At 36.9% G+C, this 27,519-nt stretch overlaps 1 protein-coding gene across 18 annotated transcripts in view; it reads left to right on the plus strand.

The window, feature by feature from the left end:
• GCFC2 (GC-rich sequence DNA-binding factor 2) overlaps positions 1–23,551 on the plus strand; it is a 46,107-nt gene extending 22,556 nt beyond the window's left edge. For 5 of the 18 annotated variants that reach the window (XR_011426365.1, XM_070236233.1, XM_070236232.1 and 2 more), the window contains 10 exons: positions 80–161; positions 678–790; positions 1,578–1,777; positions 3,477–3,627; positions 7,814–7,935; positions 14,146–14,222; positions 15,847–15,913; positions 17,692–17,838; positions 20,556–20,680; positions 21,527–23,551. Coding sequence is in view for 6 of the 18 variants with exons in the window: in XM_070236233.1 (XP_070092334.1) it covers positions 80–161; positions 678–790; positions 1,578–1,777; positions 3,477–3,627; positions 7,814–7,935; positions 14,146–14,222; positions 15,847–15,913; positions 17,692–17,838; positions 20,556–20,680; positions 21,527–21,644 (1,202 nt within the window). In the remaining 12 variants the exon portion in view is untranslated. Of the gene's footprint in view, positions 1–79; positions 202–672; positions 791–1,577; positions 1,778–3,476; positions 3,647–7,813; positions 7,936–14,145; positions 14,223–15,846; positions 15,914–17,691; positions 17,839–20,555; positions 20,681–21,526 lie in introns of those variants that run through there. The other 13 variants (XR_011426360.1, XR_011426367.1, XR_011426362.1 and 10 more) reach the window with 9 other exon arrangements.
• The last annotated feature ends 3,968 nt before the right edge of the window (positions 23,552–27,519 follow it).

A 27,519-nucleotide genomic window follows, 5' to 3' on the forward strand; every position in this document is an offset into this window, starting at 1 on the left:
GATAAAACTTGTTTTCAAAGTGTATGACTTTATTTCTTTTGAGAATTTGCAGTATTAAATCAATTTTCTTCATTAACAGGCAAAGCTGAGGCATCAACAAATGGAAGCTTGCCTGCAGATGAAAAAACTCAATGGATTTTAGCAGAGATTGAATCTCGAAGGTAGCTGTATAACGTGAAGACTCAAAGCGTCATTGAATGAGTATTTTTCACTATTTAAATGTTGTTAATTGTACGGTACAATTCACTGTAACCTAACTTATTAATTTGTGAGAATGATGAAAAGCCAAAATTTCGTTAAGCAGTCCTTGACCCCAGGGCTTAAGGACACACTAGTGTATTTGGATCATTCAAAAGGAATGGGTAAAATGACATTCATCAGGCTGGAAATTGCTCGTAACTAGAAGCCAGTCCTGATTATATTGTTATCCACGTCTTCAAAATCTGGGTACCCTGTGGGAATGTCCTAAATGGTAATATCTTAGAAGAAAAAAGAGGGAGAACCCCCAATTTAGACTAGTGAAGCTAAAATGTCAAAAATCTTAAGATAAAATTGTGTTCTAATATGATGGTGTATATCTGGGCATTTTAAGTAAATGATGACTTCTTTTTGTTTTAAAGCATGTTCAGCAGGAGCTGTCTGTTTTTAATTTATTTTTGGTTTATTGCAAAGTGTAGGGCACAAAGAAGGCAAGCAAGGGCGCTTTCTGGGAATTGTGACCATCAGGAAGGGGCATCTAGTGATGATGAACTGTCTTCAGCAGACATGACTGACTTCCAAAAACGCCGCGGTAAATTACCGAGTCTCTAACGTGTCTTAGTTTGAAGTATTGAAGTGGTGCGAAATGCTGTGCTAGGACTGTCCTTAAATACATAAGCTATATAAAATAGTTATAGTCAGGAAAAAAGGAACATATTTCTTTTCCCTTTAAGACTTTTCCTACTTCTGAAAAAATGGGATAAAATGGAGAAGGAGTGTGAGTATTCCTGCATCTTTATAGTTTTTTCCCTCAGCTTTCTCATCTCCTGTTACAAAGGAACCATGAACATTTTTGGTTTGATTTCTCTACTACTTACTTTCTGTATTCTCATTTTTAATTTAAAACAATTGAATTTAGTGAAGCCGTTTTTAGCATTATGAGAAGGTAAATATGTACAGTTGAAAGAGTATGAGCTTTACAGTCAAATAGATGGGTTCAAAGAGGGCCTTTATGCTGCGTGATCTTGGGCGGGTTCCCTGACCTCCCTTAATCTGATGACGATGATGTTTGTTTGCTTGTTTTTGTCTGTAAATAGGTAAGCTAATAACACCTACCTCTTAGGGGAGATGGTTATGATGATCTAGTGAGACAGTGTATTTACAATGTTTTGGGATATAGCAGGTGGTAGATTTTATTAGTGTCAATGTTACTCTTATTACTAAAGTGAGTTTTTAATAAAAGATAATTTATATGTTAATGTCAGAGGAAAGTTCACTTCAATTGATTACATAGTCATACATGATTGTGTTTATAGGAAGCAAACGTAAAGGTCACAAACTTAAACGGCATAATATACAGAGACTTGTTTTGTTCACAGGTGACATTTTACAGGATCATAAGAAGATTTTTGAAGATGTGCATGATGATTTTTGTAATATCCAGAATGTTTTATTGAAATTTCAACAATGGCGAGAAAAGTTTCCTGATTCTTACTATGAAGCCTTCATTAGTTTATGCATACCGAAGCTTTTAAATCCCCTAATACGAGTTCAGTTGATTGATTGGAATCCTCTTAAGGTATTTAAGCTTAAGATGTGCAAAAAGTAATCTTGATTACATTAGTTGGTTAAATTCCCTTGTTATCAGGTTAGCTATAAAATACCTCACCTTGAGACTTGGAGTTGATAGATAGTGCTTTGGAGTAATCATCTACATTTTTCTTTTCTTGGTTCTCACTTTATTTTTAAGTCTGAGTAGCATTAAACATCAGTAAAGGAAACACATGTTTTTTAGCTTCTTCTATGGTAAGTTTAAGATCACTCAAAAAATTAAAGGTAGTATTAGACCTTAAGAATTTTACAGTCTGTTTGGAGAAATTCAACATAGGTACCAAGAGTTCTGAAGTTGGAGATGACATATTGGGAAGCGTTGGTTAGGAAAGCTGCATTGAGGAGGAAGAATTTGAGGATTTGAAAAGTTTATAGGATTTAAACAGGAGGAGAAAGAAAGGGAAAGGTATTTCGTAAAGGTGCTTAGAGAGAAATACTAGTTCAAGAGCTAGAGACTGCACAGATGTTCAGATACTAAATTAAGAGATAGGAACTTGGTTTGGTAAATAATGGGAGGCGTGGCATGGTGGAAGTACTGCTTTAGGAAGCCCCAGCAGTAGGCTAACTTGGAGGGAAGGGAGATAAGAGGTGAAGATATATATTGGAAGGCTGTTGCTGTAGCCTGAGTCCTAGGTGATGAATTCCTCTTGCAGGATGATAGTGCCAAAGGGAAGAGAAAGAAAGTGTTGATTACAAGAGGTGTTAGGAAGTAAGAATCAGTAAAATGGTGTGAATAACTCTAACACATCACATCCAGAGATGACCGCAAGATTTGGATTCTGGGTTCTTAGAACAATGGTAGTTCCATTAATAGAAGTGGAGATTTTCAGAGAGAGAAAAGGTTTTGAGGGAAGTTTCACTTTGTAGATAATGAAATGAGAGTGGGACATCCATGTGGATATTTCTAGTAAGCTAATAGAAATGAGCAATGAAGTTCTAGGAAGAGAGGAGAGCTGAAGGTAAAGATTTAACAAAGTGAAGGATGGAACCATGTTCCTTTATCTTTCTCTGCCCTAGTCAGGCATGCCTGTTGGCTCTGTGTTAGGTTCAGGCCAGTCTTCACGGTACCGGAACCAAGCTTATCCCTAAGAAAGTGGTAGGTACTTGTTGGACAGCAGCCTAGTTATTAACCTCTCAAGCAGCATTGAGTGCTCTGTTACACCAGCAGAGATCTGTTCATTCATTCATTCAACTAATAATAATTGCCCATCGGCTCTTTGCCTGGTAAACTAGACCACATGCAAAATAACACATTTCTGCCCATGAGAATTGAGAGAGCCAGAAGCGAATTTTGCATGAGGCAAATGAATTTTTATAAACAAATTCCATGTCTATTTTAAGTGCTATTCTTAGAGAAAATGCATATTTTGCTCCTAACAGTACTTGCCATGTGATTGCCTCTGAATACACAGTAGGCATTTTAGAGTATTTGTCATACGAATGAATGCGTGAAGTGCAGTTTCTTGTCACGTTGCTTAGACATCATGTCTTAGTCATATCTTCCTGCCTAGCCTTGATAGTCCAGCGCTGTATGCATGGGGTTAAATTATGGAATTATTCTCCTTTGATCCTTAGAAAAGCTCTGGTGATTACTGAACAAGTTAACTATTTTAAAGCAAACTAATGTTTAAGGATTTATTTATAACTTTGATAATTTTATTTATAAGTTTGATTCCATAGGTTTAAAACAGATGCCGTGGTTCACGTCTATAGAAGAATTTGTGGATAGCAGTATGGAAGATTCAAAGAAGGAAGAGAGTTCTGATAAAAAAATACTGTCTGCTGTCATCAACAAAACAGTGATTCCTCGACTCACAGGTGCTGCTCTGTAGTCTGGGTAAAATTCAGTTGTTCTTTGTCACGGTGTAAGATCATTAATTTCTGTTACAGTCACATTTTCTTTTCAGAAGTTTTGAACACAGTAAATGTAACATGCAATAGAAATCAATAGTTATCATAATTTAAGCTCTTTAAAAAAATGCTCATCCATGCAAATGCTTGGCAGCCAAACTGCTGACGCTCTTTGGCCTTTAGAGTCGCTTTTATTACACCTGAGTCATTTATTAATGGGACACTTCCATCTCTATGACATGTCTTTCTTTCCTTCCCTTAACTTCTCCCCTTATGTTTCTTTTTATTTATTCTTTCTTCATGAAACATTTCTACATTTCCCTCCTGTCTGCCACTGGCAGGCAGAGCACTTTGCATTGAGGCTTGTGCTTCAGTCTGAAGACCCTTGTTTTACCCAGAATTGTACTAGATGGGGATCCGTTTCAGCATGTCACTGAGAATGGGTTCTGACAGCAAACTCTGCAGAACTCTGTAAAGGTGAAGCAACCAGCTTTGTATTGCTTCTCGGCCAACTTGGCTAAACTTGAAAGATTTTCTCAGTGTAACTTGCAGTGCAATCATGGGGCGTATTAGAAAGTTACTGCTTTTAACTGGCTCTGTTAATGATATCATAGAAGATGCGTGCCTCATTTAAGCTTCTGAAAACTCAAAATACTTCTCTTGTATCTATATCCATGCCATCTATATGTGTGTTGTTCTGTGTGGTAACCACTAACTATATGTGGCTACTAAAATATAAATTTCGTCTGAGTAAAATTAAAATTCAGTTCCTGAGTCACACAAGCCACATTTTAAATGCTTAGTAGCCATAGGTAGCTCATGGCTATCATACTAGATAGTGCAGATGTAAGATGTTTTTTCCATCATCACAGAACATTCTTTTGGACAGTGCTACTCTACATAATTTTAAATCCAGACCAACTGGAAGAAGTCCAGGTCTCTTCTTAGAGCCCCAGATCTCTCTATCAGAGTGCCTTCTGAGGACATCCACTTGGATGTCTAACAGGCAACTCAAACTCCACATGCAGAACTGTACTTGTCGTCTTTGCTGCAGACCTGTTCCTCTTACCTTCCTTGTCGAGAAAATGGCACCTCCATCTACCATGTATTCAAACGAGAACCTTCAAATCACTTATTCTTCCCTCTTTTTTACCTCCTCATATAAGCAGTTGACAGCTCTGTTATTTTTTTTCCTTTTTCTAATACGTTTTCTATACTATAGCCATAGTTAGCTGTCTAAATGTGGCTCTGAAGGTGTCATACCTTATGTAAAACAATTTTAATTATTCTTAACTGCCTTCAGGATGAAGTCTAAACTTTCACATGGCTTTCTCGGCCTTCCAGAATCAGGGCTGTGTTTAGTAATGCTCCAGCCCCTTCTCTGGCCGAGCTCTACTCCTTCCCCTCCTCCTTTCTCTCCTGCCCTTCAGCTGTACCCTCCGAGGCATTTACAGCTTCTGCGCTCCATCCGTTTGACAAACCTCCCAGCCCCACCTCCTCCATCTGGCTAACTAACTCCTCTTCATCTTTCGGGACTCGGTGTAGACATCACTTCTAGAAACTGGTTTAGGCATACCTCTCTAGGCTCGTGTAACACTGAGCTCACTCATGGTGGCACCTACACACTGAATTGTAATTGCTTATATAAGCGTTTGTATTTGCCATTAGACACAGTTGTTCAAAGGCAGGCACCTCACCTTATTTATTGCTGTGTCTATTTAATACCAGGCACATAGTAGGCTTTCACTATTGGTTGACTGAATATTTCTGAGGTTATTAGAAGCCTAACCTTCTAAATGCTTGAGAAATCGCTGTTTTGTTTTTGGCTTGAGGTTTTTTTTTTAAACCTACTCAATTTTTTCCATTATTTAACTTATATTCTACAAGGGTCTACTCTGTGTCAGGCACTGTTGTTGCTTCAGTGTATAGAGCAGTGAATGAGTTTATAATCTTTATAATCTCTGCCCTCATGGAGCTTACATTCTGTGAAGAAGATAGATGATAAACAAGATAAATGAAATCTAGAGCATATTAGTTATGAGGGTAAAGGAAAAAAATAAAGAAAAGGGTAACAAATTATCAAAGAAGAGTGTAATTTAAAATAGATTGGCAAGGAAAGGCCTTCCTGAGAAGGTCACAATTGAGCAGATTCCAAAGGAAGTAAAGAAGTGGGCCATATGAATATCTGGGGGAACAGCATGCAAGGCAGCAGAAACAGCAAGTGCAAAGGACCTGAGGCAGAAGCCAGCCTGATTTGCTCGAAAAACAGCACATAGGTCAATGTAGCTATAGTGGAATGAGCAAGAGGGAAAGTAAAAAAAGGTTAGCAAGATGACAGGGGCTGCATCATATGGGGCCTTGTAATCATCTGTAAGGACTTGATCTTTCACTTTAAGTGAAAGAGAAAGAAACAATTGGAGAGTTTTGAGCAGAAAGGTGACATGATCTGCTTAACATTTTAACAAAATCACTCTGTAAGTCCGTGTTGAGAATGAACTGTAGGCAGACCAGTTAGGAAGCTTTGCAATAATCCAAGCAGCAGATGATGGTGGCTTGAGCTAGGGTGTTAGAAGTGGAGGTGCTGAGCAGTGGCTGGATTCTGTGTGTATTTCACAGGTAGCACTAACAGAATTTGCTAATGGATTGGTTGTGGAGAAAGAGGAATCAAGAACGACTCTGTGGTTTTTGGCCTGAGCAACTGGAAGGACAGAGTTGCCATTTCCTGAAGTTGAAAAGACTGAGGGGGCAAGTTTAGGGTGGGCACGTGTATCAGGAGCTCTGTTTGACACACGTTGGGTTTGAGATGCCTGTTATCAAAGTGGAGATGTCAGCCAGGCTGCTAACTATATGAGTCTAAAAAGAGAGGTCCAGGTAGGAGATATAAATTTGGAATTTATCATCCTATAGATGGCATTTAAAGCCACAAAACTGACTTTAAATACTAAGGGTGTAAGTATAGAGAGAGGAAAGAGAAGGCAAGTGATCTGAGTCCCGGGGTACTCGAGCATTTAGAAGTCAAAGACATGACAAGCAGCCAGCAGAGGAGACCCCAGAGGTAGGTCAGAACCAGGAGTGGTGTTCTAGAGGCCAAGGAAAGAAAGCATTTCTAGGGGGAATGATCAGCTGTTGTAGTCGTTGCTGATAAATCAGATGGGGACTAGAATCAGGCATTAGATTGTGCAACGTGAAGGTCATCTGTGACTTGATAAGAGTAGTTTAGGTAAAATGGTTGGAGATAAGACCTAATTGAAGTGAACTCAAAAGTAAATGGGAGGAGAAATTGGAGATAAGACAGTTTTTTGAAGAATATTATTGTAAAATGAAGGAAAGAAATAGGGCACTACTGGGAGAGAAGGTAGGGTCAAGAGAGGGATTATTTTTAATACAAGAGAAATAATTATCTGTAGGCTGATGGGAAAGATCCAGTAGAGGTGATGATACTGAAGTGAGAGGGCGGAGTTCCACGAGAGGATCGTCAAGTAAGCCAGAGGGGCTGGGATCTTTTGCACAATTGAAGAGTTGGCCCTAGCGCGGAGCGTGGGTGCTTTGTCCATAGGAGAGGGAGACAGGTTAGAATATGTGGGTGTGGAGGCAGGTCGGTGTGTAGAAGCTTGTGGAGCTGCTTCTCTGATTATTCTATTTCCTCATCAAATTAGGAAGGAATCAACTGACAGTGAGCGCAAGGGAGGAGAAAAGAACAGGTGAGAAGTAGTCATCTAGAAGAGTAAAGTCCAGTAACTGAGGGAGCGAGGAGGAAGGGGAAACCAGGAAGCAATCATGTGGGGGAGAGAGAGAGGGAGGGGCCAGGGAAACAGACCATGATTGCTGGGCAGCAGTGAAAGCTCCCTGGAGCTACGTGGCGAGGAATTTAAAGTGTATTTTTTTCCAGCCACGTTTTAGCTGCATGGTTTCAGGCACAGACTTGGTGACAAGGCGGATTTAACTAGGGTTGTGGCTTAACCAGACAGGTTCAACAAGCCCAAAAACGACAAGGAAATTGAGGATGTTTGCAAATACGTAATGGTAATGATTGGCATGGACTTTGAACCACCTAAGGAGAGAAGTGGTCTGTGCTGAAGACCTCAGTTGTTTATACATGACAAGCAAAGCAATCTAGTAAATAAATTGTGTCGCACTGAAATTTTTGTTTCAGCCTTCGTCGAATTCATTTGGGATCCCTTGTCGACTTCACAGACAACAAGTTTAATAACGCACTGCAGAATGATACTTGAAGAACATTCCACTTGTGAAAATGAAGTTAGTAAAGGCAAACAGGTAATAATTTCTAGAATTATGAATTTCTTGATTTATTTATAAATCAGTCTAAGTTTATTATAAATCTTTGTTTACAAAAGATTCATAAGAAGTAATTATCAGAAAACTATTTGGGGAAAATATATTCTGATTTACAGAAACAACAGCTGACCATTTTTCCTCCTTGTAATAATAAGATGAGAGAATACACCTTAGTAATTCTGAATATTCTAACAGGAATGGTAATCATTATTAATTAAAGGATACACAAAATATAATAAGACTCCGATTATTACGTTCATTCATAGTAGCTCATGTCTCTGTTCAGTGGTCTGATTTGTGTTCTCAAGGCCCAGCCGTCTTTCCGGTTTGAGAATCGGCCCTGAAGAGATGAACGGGCGTAAATGCATTAGTGCAAATTCATCCCTTCTAAAAGAAAAAAACTGCATTACCTTTGTTCTTTTGGCAAAAATCTAGTGGTATTGTGGCCTCGCGTTAACAGTGATTTTAAAGTTAGACTAATATTCTTTATATTAACTTGTTATTTATAGTCTGCCAAAGTTAAGAGCAGTAATCTGTTTAAGGATTCAAACTTCAGTAGGATAGATTCTCACCTTAGCGGGATGTAGAATTGAGTTTTACTCAACATAAGATGTAAAGAGGATTCTTAGGAGACTCTGAAAGTAGGCTGAGTCGCACTTCTATTGTGGTACTCTGTTTTTTATCATCTGTTGCTGATGAGAATGTTCTCTACTTATACAGCTAAATAAGTAAACCAATGGTGTGTGGAGGTTTAAGGAAATTAAAAGAGGTTGACAGACTAGCGAGCACCCAGAGTAGAATCACTGAGGTGCTTGTGAAGCAAGGAGGCCCGTCGTTCTCATGCTCTGAACACCAATGTTCAGAATGTTAGCACTCGGAATCGCTGTCATGAGGGAGGGAAGCTGCGAGAAGTAAGAGGGAGAAGAGGGTTACCGGCATGATTCTGCCTTCAGCCTTTAATTCTGCCTTTAATTTGTAAATGAAATTATTATGTAAAATAGGAGAAGTGGGCAAGACAAGGAACACTTACTTATTTAATTCCTACTGTGTGTTAGTCACTCTGTAGATCTTGTCCCTGTGTCATCCCACTTAGTCCCAGCAGCCCTATAAAAAATGGGTGATAGCTTCATTTTACAGATGAAGAAGCCGACTCTCAAAAACTTGTTCACAGTAATATCTTGAGTTAACTAGGATTAATCCTTGGTTAATCTCACTTTAAAGCCCGAGTTGATCGCATTGACCACGGTGCCTCCTCATGAGCAGCCTGGATCAAGTGCAGGGAAATTTCGAGAGAGACAGGAGGGAGAAGTTACTTTCTGCAGTGAAAGAATATGTCCGAGGTGGCATTTGACTTGGGACCTTAAGGAAAGTATAGGATTTGAACATGTAGGAACTGATGGAGAAAAGGCATTGTTCACCTGCTTTTAACAGGATAGTGACACAGATAAGTTAGGAAAACCACGGCAGGAATTAGAGATATTTCACTCTAGATGTGAAAGAAGATGTGCGTGGAGATAGTGTTTATACTTGAAGGAGTAGATTTATTCTGTGTTGTTACAGAGCATAGAACCAAGATTAGTAGCTAAGAGCTACAGGGATGCTTCACATATATAATCCTGTATTTGCTCTCTATATAGGATTATGTAATAACCTAAATGTAAGTAGTGCTTTACCATTTATTAAACACTTTCACATTATCTCCTTTGATCCTCACAGCCTTGTAAAATGTGTTGACTTAATTGCATTTTACAGATGAATCAACTGGGGCCCAGAGGGCCGAGACATTTGTAAAAGATCATTGAGTGCTGAGTGACAGGCCTGGTACTCTGTAAGCACTGAAGTCTTTCAGCAGTATTAGAGATTCTCTCATGAAGTTGTTAGGCTGGTAATTTTTATTGTGGAAGCCCTCCCACTGTAAATGTTGAAAATGGGTTCTTTGCTTTATTAGTAGAAGCCGGGACTACACCGCAAGTTATCAACTTTGGCACTCCTTGCGTTTGGAACAGATAATTCTGTGTTGTGGGTGCTGGCCTGCGCATTGTAGGATGCTTAGCAGCTTCCCTGGCCTCTGCCCACTAGATGGCAGCAGCACTCCACAGTCTTGACAACCAAAACTATCTCCAGACGTTGTAGAAGGCTCCTCGGATGGGCAGAATCACTCGTAGTTGGGAATCACCAACTACGTAATGTTCCAGGTTACTCAGACAGTTTCCCAGTGACATCAGTGTGCTTATTTCAGTGATGCGTAAGCAATTGAAGAGAATGAGAAAGGTTCCAGAAGAAGGAGTCAGACAGCATGGGTCCTGGTTTCCAAGTGAGAAGCTAATGATTCTGTAAGCTAACGCTTGCTAAGAATAGTTTTGATTCTGGTTCTAAAACAGATTATTACAGAGGTGGATTATGAACATTTAAAAAAAGAAAGGAGAGATTACTGTAATCTGCATTGGTAGGGTTCCAATACAAATGATTGTTTATCAAAGCAAATTGTCCCATATTATCTCAGTTACTTTCACTGATAAGTAAGATAGCATACAGGAACAGTAGATAATGTGTTTAAGTATGTTATGATTGTTCCTATGGATCAAATGATAAGCTTAGCAGTGGTACAGTTAGATATCAAGAAGCTGGTGGAGTGTACCTGAAGAATACTGACCAACAGGGATGTAGCTACCCACGGGGAGTCTTTTAGTGTTAGATATCTTCTCAGCTATGCCCTGCTGGATAAAGATGTAAAATACATGCTAATAAAATTTGTCAATAGCAAAAAGCTAGGAATTCTGTCATAGACCTATGGATAGTAGAATTAGAATCCAAAAGGATTTTGAGGTACTGAGAAAATGGACTGACTCTCAAAATACAAAATGTAAAAGGAATATACATATGTCCTACCCTTGCATTCAGAAATTCAACTGCATAAATAAAAGATGGGAGAGACACAGCTCTGAAGTAGCATAGGTAAAACAAAGAGGGATAAAAATCGACAGTAAATCCAGTGTAAGTCACCAGTGTTACTTGAGCACAGACTAATTGGAGTTCATCCTACTAGGTGTGTGCTATTCTGAGTAAAAATGTTATATGTGCTCTACCCACAGATAAGACTTCCCTGGGTATGTTGCATTTAATTCTGTGTGTAAGTATATTAAATGGAGAGTGTTGAAGATGGTATGGGAAAGAGAAGATGTAGAAAAGAGAGAGATCAATCTTAAAATCTGAAGAATTGTCATACGGAAGGGAGATTAGATCTGTTCTGTATGATGCTAAGAAGTAACCTAGGACCAAGGAGTGGAAGGTGTAGGAGAGAGAAGTTTGTTCCTCGCTGTTAGCTGAAATCTAATAGTCAAAAGCTGCCCACAGTGATGGGCGGCCTCAGGAGGTAGAGATTCCCTGTCACTAAATGTTTTCAGGCGTAGGTTGGTTGACCATGTAGTGGAAGTAGGAAAATGGGATCATTTGAGTGTTTACATAGATTGGTGGTTTCCAGACCTTTTTTTTAATCAAAAGAACCTTATTTAAATGAAATGTTACATGGCCTTTATAGACAAATACACACAAAAGCATGCTGCTCTCGCTGCACTGAGCACCTGCCCTCATTCTTTCCTGAGGGCCTCAGCATCCCCGAGCCACCCGGGATTGTCTCTATGGATGGACAGCGCAGCATAAAAACTGCCAACTAGAGCAGTGCCTTTGCAAAACTGTTTTAAAATATTTATACAGAGGCATGTGTATGTGATAAAACTTGATTGTTGGGAGAACTTTTTTTCCACCAGATGTATTTTAATACCTGGAAAAGTTAATGAGCTCAGTTTAAAAACGTGTGAATTTAGGTTTTCTTGTTTTAAACAGTTTATTTGGAAATAATGTCAAACTTACAGAAAAGTCTCATGATTAAAAATAGCATACTCATAGGCCTTTTACACAAATTCACCTATCATTAATATTTTGCCCCATTTGCTTTATTATTTATATACACATGATTTTTATATATATACACATGATTTTTTCTCCTGAACATTTTGAGAGTAAAGTTGCATATTTGCTAAGAATAAGGATAGTATGTTAAATAACCATAGTACAGTTGTCAGTTTCAGTAAATTTAACAATACTTAATCTACCATCCATATTTCACCCTGTCATTTGACTCAGCAACATCCTTTATAGCACTTTTTAGGAACTATTTTTAAGAAACAAAAATTTAGGGGCCGGGCCTGTGGCCTAGAGGTTAAGTTCGACATGCTCTGCTTTGGCAGCCCAGGTTCATTTCCTGGGCGTGGACCTACAGCACTCATTGGTGGCTATGCTGTGCTGGCAACCCATACATAAAATAGAGGAATGCTGGCAACAGATGTTAGCTCAGGGCAAATCTTCCTCAGCAAAAAAAAAAAAAAAATTTAAACAACATGGAAGTATTTGTCAAAGCTGGCATTCAAAATCATTTAAATGAAAGGAGAAAAAAATCAAAGCATTAACTATCTTTTCTAGCACAAACTCTAACTCAGTAATTTACATAAGCTCAGACACTACTTTGTGGACATACTGCCTAGAAAAATGATCTTTATTTTTAAAGAATTCAAAATCTTTAAGAAGTGGAGTAAAAATCGAGTTTTTGATTGTTTTTAATGTTAATTATATATTGATATGTGGCCACTTGAAGAGTATGTTACAGATATTTAAGTGGAAGGAGAAACGACTTCAGTTAGATATACTTTCTATGAAAAAATATATTTGGTTGAATTCCACTTTATGAGTAATTTGGTCAGTACAGGATACATGGCAGCTTAATTTGTGCTACACACATTGTCACTGACTTAAAAAATAACTTTCATTCTAGTGTGTAATAGATTTCTTTTTAAGAATGAGAACAATATCTTATAGAAATTTTGGTAATACATGAAAAAAAATTTAACTCCCCTTTTCATCCTAGTACAAGGACTGGTACAATTGTACAATATTTTTAACCAGCTTATTATTTCAAAGTTATAATCCTAATGGACATGTACATTTGTATCTTACTTCTTCCACTTAATATTATCTCATTAAATCTTTAAATTGGTACAGTCTTCATAACCTTCAAGCTAAGTAATATTTCACGCAATGGGTGGATATAAGATGATGTCCTTAAAAGTCCCTCTGATTGAATATTTTGATTGTTTCCAATTTTTGATATACAAGCAATAAAATGCATTTGCCAAAGTAAATTTACTGCTTCAAAGGGCATTGACAAACCAACAGAGAACCCGTAGCTAGAGTTGATAAAAGCCTTCTAGAAATCGATAAGAGATAGGACCTAATTTAAAAAGAAAAAAAAACGTACATGGACAAGCAGCTTAATTAGATGCTTTGCAAAAGGACATGTCCAAATGGCAGATAAGAATATGAGGATGTGTATCACATTACTTAACAGGAAAATAAAAATAAAAACATAATAAAATATGATAACATACCCACTAGAATTGCAAACATTAAAAAACAAAAAATATGGGGCCGGCCCCGTGGCTGAGCGGTTAAGTTAGTGTGCTCTGCTTCAGCAGCCCAGGGTTTCGCCCATTCGGATCCTGGGCACAGACATGGCACGGCTCGTCAAGCCATGTTGAGGTGGCATCCCACATGCCACAACTAGAAGGACCCACAACTGAAAATATACAACTATGTACCGGGGGGCTTTGGGGAGAAAAAGGAAAAAATAAAATCTTTAAAAAAAAAATACATTTTAGTAAGGCTGTGGGGAAACAGGATATCTCATGCACTGCTGGTGGGAATATAAATGGGTTACCACTACTTCAGAAAACAACTTGGAATTCTGTACAAAGTTGAACATACAGACAGGAACTATATTCCAGCAATTCCATTCCTATGTGTTTACCCATTAGAAATCTATGCCCAAGCTAACTAAAAGACATGTCCAAGAACTTGCATAGCAACATTATTTGTAACAGCCCCCAAACTGGAAACCATCTAAACATCTCATCAGTAACATTCATGCAACAGAATTCTGTACAGCTATGAAAATGCACCAACTGCAGCCATATGCAACAACATGGATGAATAAAGTTCTCTTGTACCTAATTGATAACTATTTTAACTCCTGATTCTCTGTGTACAAATTTGCACTATACTGTTAAAATTACCTCTTTTGGTAAATATATTTCTACCTGTGACTATCACTGATGCCTCTAAATTTTTAAATAATAGGATTTACTTAAATCCATTGCTTCAAGAATGAAGAACGCAATAGAAGATGACGTTTTTATTCCTCTATATCCAAAGAGGTGAGAGCTGTTAATTTCTAGATTGTATGAAATAGCTAATCATGTAATGCGGATTTAAGAATGTAATGCAAAAGAAACTATATTAAGTGTTTTCAAAATATACATATACCTATTAGGATGCAAATTGAGATTTCAACAAATATTTCTCAGTCACCTTCTGCATGCCATGTTTGATGCTATTCCTAAGGACATGACGAGTGGCATAGAGTGATTGAAAGCACAGATTCTAGAGCCCAGATTCACCATTACTACATATTTGGCCTTGGGCCTTTCTGTGTGTCAATGTCCTTGTATGTAAAATGGGGCATTAAATTAAGGCCTACATCACAGGACTTTGTAAAGATGAAGACAGTGCTCAGAACAATGCAGGGTACAGAGAAAGCACAGCATGAGGCCCGGAACATCCCTGAGGGGCCAGAAACTGCATCTGTGAATTCTGTATTTATTTTAAATTATGAAACAAGTAGTATTTGATGCATGTTCCTACATTTGCTAAGAAGGCATCAGTTATAGTAATGGATCATGAGCTGAAGCTATCCAGTGAGTACTCACAGGATGGGGGAGCTTTGTGAAGAGACAGAAAGAACTTCTAAGCTTGCTGCTTAATTTGAATCACAAAGAGATGTCTACATGTAAAATTTCTGCCCTGTTAATGTTTCTTTTGTAATGTTTTATATAAGTAATATGTTCACAGGGTTCAAAAGTATGAGTGTATATTTTTAAGAATTTATATTTAAAATGAAAAGTCTTATTCCCTCCCACTCCTGACCTCCATCCACCCACTTTTTGCCCTTCTTCTATTCACATACAATATTGTCTGTGTAATAATAATTACTGTTAGTAATTTTTTTTTACCTTTCCAGAATTTCTTCACACAATTAGAATTAAATATTTATATATGCTGTAATCTTACTTTCTCCTTCTTTCAAAGTATATAGGAAGTATACTGTAAACTGTTGTAACCATTGTCTCGTACCTTACTTTTTTGACTCAGTACATCTTTGAGATCTTCTCCTGTCACCACATAGTAGTTTCCTCGTTCTTTAAGCTGCATAGTATGCTATCATATAGATGTACTGTAACTGATGGACATGTAAGTGTCCCAACAGCGTTGTGAATAATTTTATAGACATCATTCTCTACATGTTCAAGCATGTCTCCAGAAGGCATTCTCAGAAATGGGGTTGCTGGGTCAAAGTGTGCATGCATTTATAATTTTGAGAGATGTCATCAGAGCACCTCTATTTATACTCCATTAAGGCTTAGTTCAGTTGGTTTGAAAAAAAAAAAAAAGTTTTTTGGGGCTGGCCCTGTGGCCAAGTGGTTAAGTCCGTGTGCTCCATTTCAGCGGCCTAGGGTTCGGATCCTGGGCGCAGACATGGCACCACTCATTAGACCATGTTGAGGTGGCATCCCACATGCCACAACTAGAAGGACCCACAACTAATATACAACTATGTACTGGGGGGCTTTGGGGAGAAAAAAAGCAGGAAAAAAAAAGAAGATTAGCAACAGTTGTTAGCTCAGGTGCCAATCTTTAAAAAAAAAAAAAGTTTTTTAAACTCTGGTTCTGAAACATTGTCATTTGCATTTTCTCCTTTCTCTTTCTTTTGTTTCAAATTAGCGCTGTAGAAAACAAAACATCGCCACATTCAAAGTTCCAAGAAAGACGGTTCTGGTCAGGTATAAAGGTAAGCAGAAAAATACAAAAATAACAATAAAATTGTTTTCGTTCAAATCCAGTTAACTTACAGAGTGGAGATCAGCAAACTTCTGTAAAGGACCAGATAGTAAATATTTTAGGCTTTGTAGGCCGTATAGTCTCTGTTGAATTATTCAGCTCTGCCACTGTGGTGCAGAAACAGTCATAGACAATATGTCAGCAGATAAGCATGGCTATGTTTCAATCAAATTTTACTAATGAACACTGAATTTGAATGTCATATTTTTGCATGTCACAAAATATTTTTTTTCAATCATTTAAAAATATACAAACCGTTCTTAGTTCACCAGCTCTACAAAAATAGGCAGCAAGCTGGACTTAACCCACAAGCCATAGTCGGCTAAGCCCTCCTCTAAGAGATGAAAGATGAAGTCATTGCTAGATCAGTGGCAATAGGATGGTAAGGAGACGATGAGTTCAAAAGATGTTTAGTGTGAACTATTGAAAGGACTTGTTGATTAATTCATTTACATGTGAAGAATGTAGGGTGCTCACCAACTTTCTGACTTTGGTAGCCTGCTAGCTTATGATGACATTCTCTGAGGGCATTGGAGGGAATACAGGAACAAGAAAAGGTTTGGGAGGAAGATAGCATCTGTTTTGGAGATGCTGAATTGAAGGTACCTCTGGGACAAATATAGGAATAGAGGTCTAGGAGGCAGTTGGATACATGAGTCTGAATTGCCGGGCACAGATCTGAGCTGGAGATTTGGGAGTGAGCACATGTAGGCAGTGTTTGGAGCGTGGTCACAAATGACCACCTCTGAGATTAGGTGAAGCATGAGAGAAGGCTGAGAACAGAAGAAGAGGGCAGAGAAAGTGGAGTCTTCACAGAAGCCTTAGAATGAATTGTGAAAATTAGAATGGTCACAAGAGAGTGACGTCAAGGAAAGTAAGCAAAGGCTTTTCAAGAATGAAGACAAAGTGTTAAATGCCATCAAAAGGAATTAGGAGAAAGATTGACAGCGTTTATTAGATATGACAATTAGAACATCATAGGTGACCTCAGCAAGAATAGTTTCAATAGGACGAATCAATATTTGTCATGTGGTTGAATCAGGGAAAAGGCTTTCCAGGAAGAGGGAACAACATCCACAATGAGAGAGTGTGAAAGAGCATTGCATCTTAGTACAACTGCATGTAGTTTAGCACTGAGAGTAAGATAGGACTGGAAAGAAAGTGGAAGCACCATAAAATTCACAGAAGATCTGGATTTACAGGCGGGAAAGGCAACCAGTGTTAATTTTATTAGAATTTCTAGTGAATATTTTTACCCAAGTTATCTTCAAACTCACAGGTTATTATTAATCTTCTATATTAGAGAAATGAGGTTCTCAGGTTTGATTTGTTTCTCAAGGTCACACACTGGTAACAGTGGTACTGGCTTTGATGGCAGTGCTTTATGAATCCTGGGGTCTTGTACTTAGTGGCCCCAGGCTCTAGGAGGGTATAGATTGAGGGGGAAGATTACTGATCTGGAAAGACTCTAGTGAGGTTATTTGAGATGGATTTGGGGTGGCCATCCTAAAAATGTGAAAATAGGATGAGCAAATATATGAAGGTTGGAAAGAATCAAGTATTTATTCAGAAATGTTTTCTATTGATTCTAAAATTGACACTTCCAACAGTGGTGATTGTAGTGAGAGTTTAAAAGAGTTTGACCAACATTTTTTGTTTGTTAGAGACTATTACTGTTGTCCTTTGGCGAGAAGGTACATAGTCACTTGATATTTTATTTTATTTTAGCTCTTCCGTAATATTCTTCTTTGGAATGGACTCCTCCCAGATGACACCTTGCAAGAGCTGGGACTAGGGAAGCTGCTAAATCGTTACCTTATTATAGCTCTTCTTAATGCCACACCTGGGCCAGATGTTGTTAAAAAGTGCAACCAAGTAAGTTGTGTAGGGACTGATTCTAATTGCCATCATTTTTTTAAATTCCGTTATTAAAATCTATTTTGTAGCAAAATAATTAAAATTGTGATACGTAATAACAAACAAATCAGTTTAATAGACTAGAAACCCAGAAGCAACCCCTCAATATTTAAAAAAATTAGTATGCTGATTTGAAATATCACCAGTAAGGAAAGGGAAAATTAATAATGATCCTGGGCCAGCTAGTTAACTCTTAACAAAAAGAATGTTTAGATCCTCACTTCTCATTAAATACCAGTATAAATTTCAGGTGAAGTAAAGAAGTGAAAAACTATAAAATATTAAGATAGATGACTGAATCTGATGGTAAGGGAGTCTTTTCTGAACTTAAAAGCTGGAGAAGAAATGATGAAAAAGTAACAGATTTGACAAAAATATAAAACTTCAGTGGATGAAAGAAATTAAACAAAAGGTATCGTGATCATTTGATCGTTATTCAAACTGGAAGATGGGTCCATTGGGCTCACTCTAGTTATTCTTTCTCATGTTGTGTATGTTTGAAATTTTCTATAATAAAAAGGGAGAAAGGGAGTTTCTAAAAATATTGAAAGGGAGTTGAAAACCTGAGAAATAAAGTTATAACAAAGACTAATATCCACATTTAAAAAAGCTCTTTACAAATCAATAAATAATTCAAATATTCTGATTAAAAATGGCCAAAAGACATGCAACAGGTAATTCACTAGAAAAGAATATGGAAAAATAACCTCCAAACATGTGGAAAAGATTAACAGTGCTAATCATCAGAGAAATCCAAATGATACAGTAAGGACATTATTTTGCCTGTTGTGTTGGCAAATTTTTTTGCTGTTGTTATTTTCGTTATAATTCCCATTATTGTCATAATTACAGAGAAACAGTCCCACACCCTTCCAGCGTCACCACTCACCTAGAACGTGTGGGGTGGGGCTCCTGCGAAACAGTCTCTGCTCTAGTGGAAGGAGGCACACAACGCTGGGCACTCTTCTGGCATGACGGATACAAAACCTTAAACGTTCAGACCCTTTCACTTAATTTTACTTGTAGGAATTTACCCTAAGTTAAAAATCAGAGATGCACATACAGATTATAAGTATGAAGGATATTATTGTAGTGTTATTTATAATAGAAGATAGTTGGAAACAACATAAATGTCCCAAAACATGACCACTTATCCAAAAGATAAAAGTTATTTGTTGAACAATTTTTAAGAATATGAGAAAATATTTACTTTATAATATAAATTTAAAAAAAAAACAGTATATAAAATGTTAGCAGTTCTAGCCAACCATGATTTTTCTGACTATGGTTTTTGTATTATGTAGTTTTAAACTCCATTATCTACCAAAGTCTTCAGTCATGATCCCTGTTACGTGTTTCAGGGTCAGTTTAGTCCCCTTTGACCGTAAGGGTTTACTGTGCAGAAGTGGAGGACACCTGACGTTCTCTCCACAGCTGATGACTGGAAAACCAGCCAAGATAAGGCTGCTTTAAGTCCTGGGATCATTTATGGAGGAGCTAGATGGTTCTGTGAGAATTTTATTGAGACTTGTGACACAAAACAAGAAGAAAGCAAGTACAAATGATGTTAAATTCCAAGCCAGTTAAGGGCTGGCTTTAAGACTTTAAAAAAAGAGATACAATTTTCATAGCAAAACTTGTAGGACTTTCTGCTGTAGGCAGTCAATGTGTCTGCATTTTTTCTGGGTGATAGAAAAGGGTGATTAAGGAATAGGATAAATCTTTTTCTTCAACTATGTTTTCAATGCTGACTGATCAGGCTTAGTGCATTCCAGAACTTTCATCTAACATTTTTAGAACATATGTGATGTCCATTTTTCCCCCAACTTTTCTGCTTTCTCTAAGTACTGATCTTGATCTTACGAACTGTATCATAACCTGTTAGTCCAACAATTTCTTTGAATAGTATGATCGCAAATGTTTCCTTCATCCTCTTCTCTCCTTTTTATACTGTAAGGAAGTTTCTCTTTGCTTTTGTTATTATGTTAACATTTTCCTGTTTTTACAAAACTTTCCCCCAAATCATATATTACCTTTAGCATAATGCTTTCTTTTTCCAAAAGAAAAGTTGAATGCACATACATTGACTGTTTTTGCTGCCGTGGATATTTAAAGCAGTGTATTTAAGTTAGAAGAAGATCAAAACCATAATTAATTTTTTTTATTCTGTATATCATTGAATCACCTACTTGATTCCTTAACTTCAGTTTGTTTATGTCGATCATACAATAGGTCACCCAGTTTCTTAGTGTGAAATAATGCTAAATGTACATATTTTATAGTTGTGTTGACTAAAAGTGTTTTGTATCTAAGCATTTCTGGTGTTTAGTTGTAAATCACGTCATTTATAGATTTACTGGCTCAGGAATACAGAGTATAGAAAGTCTTACAAGTACCACTGGAGAGTATTCATAGAGAGTAGTCTATTTTAGGTTTTTGCCATTAAAATATGATTTTTTTTAAAGTATATAACCCTTGACTTTTTAAAAAGTATATAAACCTTGACAAAGAAAGGGACAATTCCCAAATTTTATTTAACTGTAAACTATAAAATGGGAGACTAATATGCAACCTGCATGATCACTGTGAGGATTAAATGAGATTATGTTCGCAAAACTCCTTACATGATAGCTGTCATTATTAAAAACCAACCATGTGTTCTGTTTAACAAACAGGTAGCAGCATGTTTACCAGAAAAGTGGTTCGAAAATTCTGCTATGAGAACATCTCTTCCCCAGCTAGAAAACTTCATCCAGTGTTTATTGCAATCTGCACATAAATTGTCTAGAAGTGAATTCAGGTAATGCATGTTTTATTTGTATCTCCATAAGCATAGTTCAAGGATTCTATTATATGCTCAGCAATTTTTAGAAATACTTGTTCTTTTAAAAATCTGTTGAAACCCTGTATTACTGTAGAGTTAGTAGATATTTCCATGTGCGACCTTTGGAATCATTCACTATTTTATACTCACACCTCATGCATATTAGTCCATATTTTTAAATGTAAATCTCTTCTAAAATAAGCACTTCCAGAAAACTGTATTACAGGGGAATTTAGAATTAAAACTGTAAATCAGAAGTCTCTTAGTAAGCATGTTTTTGATGTGTTTGTAATTTTCCTGGCCATTTTGAGGTCTCGGCACTTGTTAGGTAGAGTCTGTGACCTGGTGTTTACCCAGCAGTAGCTGGATCTCTGTTTGAATGTCTCATTCACAGCACTAGATACGTAGGGGCTTAAGTACCAGTGGTGTACTGGTAAACCACTTCTCTTTAAAAAAAATTTTAAAAGCCCAGATTTGTAGCATTTGGGGTAAATACTCCCAGTGAGGCTCCCACCGTAATAGCCCACAAAGCTGGTAGCAGCACACCGCAACTGAAATTTCTGATGGTAGATTTGCTCTGTGCTTTTCTGCTTTTTATAGTCATTCACATTAAAATTTGCTAGAATATATCCACTAATAAATAGTCTGTATTTAAACGTTATCATTTATGTGGAAAAGGTAGTGTCTGAATATTTTATGCTATTTTAAAATGATATTGACTTAAGATAAAGTTGTTTTTTTTCAGATTAACATCTGATGATTCACTGTATTCTCATACATTACATTTTTAAGGAGGAAGATGCTTTTTGTTTTCTTTTTCAGGGATGAAATCAAAGAAATAATTCTTATTCTGGTGAAAATAAAAGCTCTGAATCAAGCAGAATCCTTCATAGAAGAGTATCACCTCGACCATCTGAAATCAGTCATTAAAGAAGTTTGAGTGAACTTTACAGGAAAGTACTAAAATGAAATTTTAATATAGTCACACTAGGCGCCTTTGCTTGGAAAACAAAAAGCTGGTGCCTCTTCTTAATTCCCAGTGATGGAGAGGAGGATTTGCCAAGAGAAGGCAGGACTCCGGCCCTCCATTTCCTTCCCTTTCTGCTCTCATGAAAGGCTGCCCCGCTGACTGCAGTGTTTGCAGGAATGAAGCTCACGGGAGTGCTAAGAGTTTCACGTGTTCCCTTTGATTCCTTGGACTTCTTTTCTGACTTCAGAGGAGTCGGAGAACCCTTGCCTGTAGCTGTTCTGGCTTGGGTGAGTCTTCTGTCCTGATCCATGAAACCATCTCTTAGTTCTCTTCATTTTAACTATCTCTATTTACAAATAAGTTAAAATGGAAATCTTAATTGGGATGATTTATTTGTTAAGTATGAACTGATTGAGGCATTTTAAGGCTTTTGGTAACTAATGATTGTGAGATTGTCCTTCAGAAATCTCTACCAGTGTATTGTACCGATGAATCCCCATCAGCAGTAGGTATTTTTTTTTTTAAACTCATTGCAAATTTAATAGGTAAAAAAATCTTACTTTTTTTGGCTATTAGAAAATGAATACTTGGGGCTGGCCCTGTGGCACAGCGGTTAAGTGTGCACGTTCCGCTTCGGCGGCCCGGGGTTCGCTGGTTCAGATCCCGGGTGTGGACATGGGACTGCTTGGCACGCCATGCTGTGGTGGGCATCCCACATACAAAGTAGAGGAAGATGGGCATGGATGTTAGCTCAGGGCCAGTCTTCCTCAGCAAAAAGAGGAGGATTGGTGGCAGATGTTAGCTCAGGGCTAATCTTCCTCAAAAAAAAAATAATAAAGGGAAATGAATACTTGTTTTTTGGCCATTTGTAATTCTTTTTGAAATATCCATTCATCTTTTTCTTATAAATTTGTAAGAGCTTTATATTTTAAAGATATTGTTGTTTGCCTGTCCTATGTTACAGTTTCCCTCATTTGCCATTTTTCTTTTAACTTTGGGTATGATGTTTTGGTGTACTGAGTCATTACTTCTTAGGTAGTACTCTTTTTTGTTGATTTTTGTCATTGGTGGTAAGCTTAGACAGGAAACAGATATTTTAAATACTCGAACATGTGATTCATTTTCTGATAAAATGATTGTATGATTAAGAAAGTCTCCCCAGTGGCCTAGTGGTTAAGTTCAGTGTGTTCCACTTTGGTGGCCTGGCTTCAGTTCCCAGCCAGGGACCTACACCACTCTGTTAGTGGCCATGCTGTGCTGGCAGCCCACATACTGAAAAATAGAGGAAAATTGGCACATCTTACACAGCAAAAAAAGAAAGAAAGAAAGTCTAAGGCAAGGTAATTGAATCAGAAAGAAATTGAGAAAAATTTTCAAAGTGAGTGTTTACTAGTAATTTTTCTTAAATCTGTTAAATAACTTGAGGGCAACCCCAAATATATATTTTGCAAATTGTTGCCCAAAAGATAATCAGGAAAAAGCCGGTTATATTGTAGGATTTGAGCAAGTGGCCTCTGACATTATCCCCTCTAGTTTTGAAGCTTCATATATTTTAACAAATTGCTTTGTTATTTCTGCTTCATTGAAGACTGATGATTCACTGGTATAAAGAGTTTTTTTTAGGTACACAAATTATACAGGAATAGGATCTTATCTAGAAAACTCAAGCCTTTGCTAAAAAGCATTTAGCATTCCTACCCAATTATTGTTCCCAGAGGTAACTGTTTTCATTTTAATGTTATCCTTTCAGACCTTTTCTCTATTTACAAAATTGTATATATACACACACACAGCTTTGTTTTTTAAATAAATGGCCAATACTTTATTGCATATGAAATTATATTTTTTTACCATTAAAGTACACATTTGGAGATTTCCTTCTGAATTTTGCATTTTTAATTAAAGGTGTGTTGGATGTCTTCCATTTTTAACTTGGGCAGAGAGATTGCTCTTGCTTTTAGTAGAATGGAAAATATTAGAACTACTTCCAAAACGACAAGTTGATTTTAAACTCCACTGGTTTTCAACTAAATTTCATTATGCTTGCTCAAGTGAATGTCAAGATTTTTATCCAACATACAGTCATGTGTTGCTTAATGAGGGGGATACATTCTGAGAAATGCATCACTATGCAATTTTGTAGTTGTGTGAACATCATAGACTGTCCATACACAAACCTAGATGGTGTAGGCTACTACACACCAAGCCTAAATGGTACTAATCTTAGGAGACCACTGTCATATATGCGGTTTGTCACTGACCAAGACCTTATTTATGCAACACATCACTGTACTGTAATTGAGCGTATTCAAAAAACATTTGTGAAGCTTAACCCTAATCATCAGTGCACAATTCTTTTTTTGTCCTGTCACTGTGAAATGGTTGGAATGAAGGAGAGGAACGCAACTAGCAAGAAAAAAACTTTAACAACTCATCTCACACCTCAATTCTTTCCCTGGATTTTTTCAGCTTTTTGTTCACATAAACAATGTGAAATTATTACAGAATCAGATGACTTCTTTAAACATTTTTAATGATGGCTGTTAGGAACCCAAATGGCCATGAAAAAACACCTCTAAACAATTGATTTTTGCATTTCTTAGACCTGTGACAAAATAATATTTATATAGATGACTCCTAATAAATACCGTAAGTGATACAAAACTTGAAAAAATACCACAGGAAAAGAAAATAACTGACCAATATGCCTCATAAACATAGAAATAAAAGTCCTCAAAATATTAGCAAATTGAACCCAGCAATGTATAAAAAGGATAATAATAATACATCATGACCAAATAGGGTTTATTCTGGGAAGGCAAGGTTGGTTTAACATTAGAAAGTTAATCAGTATAATTCACCTCACAAACAGAATAAAAGAGGCAAACTCTGTGATCCTCTCAATGACTACAGAAAAGGCATTGGACAAAATTCAACACCCCCTCTCACAAGACAAAAAGTAGGAATATAAATTTCTCAATCTGATAGTGATCATCTGCAAAAAAACACCTACACTTATACTTAATGGTGAAATAGTAAAGCAAGGATGTCTGCTCTCACCATTTCTGTTCAACACTGTTCTGTAGGTCCTAGCCATAAAGTCAAGAAAAAGGCATAAAGATTGAAATGCAAGATTAAGACGTCATTGTTCACAAATGACCTGATTGTTTACATAGAAAACCTTTCGTACTCTACAAAACAAAAAAAGAAGTCAACCAGAACTAATAAATGAATTTAGCAAGATCTTACAAAAATCAAAACCCCGGGGGCATGCTAGCGATCTGATTAATTGGAAACCTAAATTTTAAAAACATGTCAGTAGCAACAAAAAACATCAAATACCTAGGAAGACTGCAAGACTTCTGCACTGAACACTACAAAACTTTGCTGAGAATGAAAACCTACATAAAAGGAGAGACATAGCATGTTCATGAATTAGAAAACTCAATTTTGGGTTAAGGTGTCTGTTCTCCCTAAATTGGGATTTATATTTACGCAATCCCTATCACAATTCCCTCAGGCTTTTAAAAAAATAGACTGATTAAAATATATTAAAATTAATGTGAAAGTGCAAAGGCCTTAAAATAGCCAAATCAATCTTGAAAAGGAAGAACAAATTGGAAAACTCAATCTATGTGATTTCAAGACTAACTATAAAGCTACAGTAATCAAGACTGTGGTATTAGGATAAGAATAGATTAATATATCAATGGAACAGAATCAAGAGTCCAGAAACAGACCTACACATATACAATTTTTGACTGAGGTGCCAGGTTAATTCAGTGGGAAAAGGAAAGTTTTTATAACAATATTGGTGGAACAACTGCTTATCTGTGTGAAAGAAAATGAGTCTTGATCCTTATTTTCTATACAAATACACCAAAAAAAATAGAGATAGGTCATAGATCTAAATGTTAAAACTCAGAAACAAAAGCTTGTAGAAAAAAACAGAATATCTTTGACCTTGGAGTAGGTAAACATTTCTTGAGTAGGACAAAGAAAGCAGTAACCAGGAGAGAAAAAAGACAACAAAATTTAAAATTTATGCAACAGTATTCATCTTAGCTCCTTTGGGAAGAACAAATTAAAGCCAAATACCATTTCACATCCACTAGGATGACCAAAAAAGACTAACATCAACAAATGCTGGCTAGAATGTGAAGCCACTGGAACACTCATAAATACTGACCAAGTGTAAAATGGAACCACCACTTTGGGAAACCATTCAGCAGTTTCTTATTAAACATTCACATACCATACAACTCAGTAATTCCACTCCTAGGCATTTCCCCAAGAAAATACTATGTTTACAAAAAAGCTTGTACAGGAATGTTGATAGGAGCTTTATTAATAATAGCCCAAAACTGAAACAGAATGGATAAACTGAATTAGAAATGAACTAATGAATGCAATAAGTAAATCTCAAAAACATTATTAGTTAGAAAATAATACATACTTTATGATTCGATGTATATTAAATATAAGAACAGACAACATCTAAAATGATGGGAGAATGAAAGGAGACACAAGGAAGCTTTCAGTACTGATGGAAACGCTCTATAGCTTGATTTGCATGGTGGGTACATGGGTGTATTCAGGTATTAAAAACTCGAACAGAAAACTTAAGATCTGTGTATTTTGTACATTATGCATCAAATTTTTAAAATACCTTATAGGTCAGACAAGTGTCTAGAATAGTGAACTATCTCTGACAGTGTTACCAATAGTCTGAGCACCACTGAAGACCACACTAAATGACCCTTCATGATACTGTTTCAGAGGTCATCAGTGGATGTTAACTGAGGACAACTGATAGGGATAGCCAGAGATATTTTTGTTTTTAAATACCCAGTCCATTAGACCAGTGGTTCTTAACCCCTTTTCTGCCCAAACAAACCTAAAGCTAGCAAATTTCCATCATGAACAGAGCCTTAGAATGACTGCACTGGATTATTTCATGTTAGGGATTCAGTATAAGCTGCTAACCAGAAGTGTCCCAGCAAGATTCTGTAAGACAATCATTAACACTAAATTATGTTGACAGTATTCTCTTAAACATTCAAGGCTCATAGAGTTAGTCCAGAGAAATGTGAATTAATGTTTGTTAATACAGATTTCATAGGCTTTTTATTAAATGTCAAAAGAGCATTCAGGTTGACTATTCATTTGAATATTTTCATGTAAATAGTTGCATGACAGAATTAAATGCCTATAGATCCACAGTTCCCAAACTGTGCCGAGATGCCCTAGGTCACCCCTGTGAACTCACAGAGGCATTGTAGTACATTTTACATTGTCAAGGGGGACAGCAGCACTTGACACCCATCAGAAACCACTGGAACTTACAGCTCAAGGTTTTCCAGCTTCAGCATTCGATCGTGTTACGTTACTCTAGAAGACAGGTATTTGTGAAGCTGGGTTTTCAGAGGTTGCTGTGATATAAAGCAAGTACCCGTGAGATGCCATGTGGAACAGGAAGAGTGGTAGTGTCCAGTCTGATTCCAAGGTTTAGTAAATTACTTAGAGGCCAACAGATACACACATCCTAATTTGTGATTATGATTTAAGGATGCATGCAAAAAAAATTTTTTTAATTTATCTGTATTATTTTAAAATGTTTGGACCTAAATGGTTAATACATGGCACTAAGTGTTTCTTTTGGCCTAGGCGGTGTCCTTTAAAAATTTCTGCAAAACTAAGGGCTCTGTGAAGTGAGAAAGTTAGAACCACTGATAGCTCGTTCATTGAAAAATGCAGAATGTTCCTAGATGCATTTGGACTTCTTAAGGCTAGTCATAAAGGAAGACATAGGATAAACACTTCACTATTGTGCTCTAATTTTCAG

This window comes from Equus caballus, chromosome 15 (assembly GCF_041296265.1).
Source record: "Equus caballus isolate H_3958 breed thoroughbred chromosome 15, TB-T2T, whole genome shotgun sequence".
NCBI classification, from domain to species: Eukaryota; Metazoa; Chordata; class Mammalia; order Perissodactyla; family Equidae; genus Equus; species Equus caballus.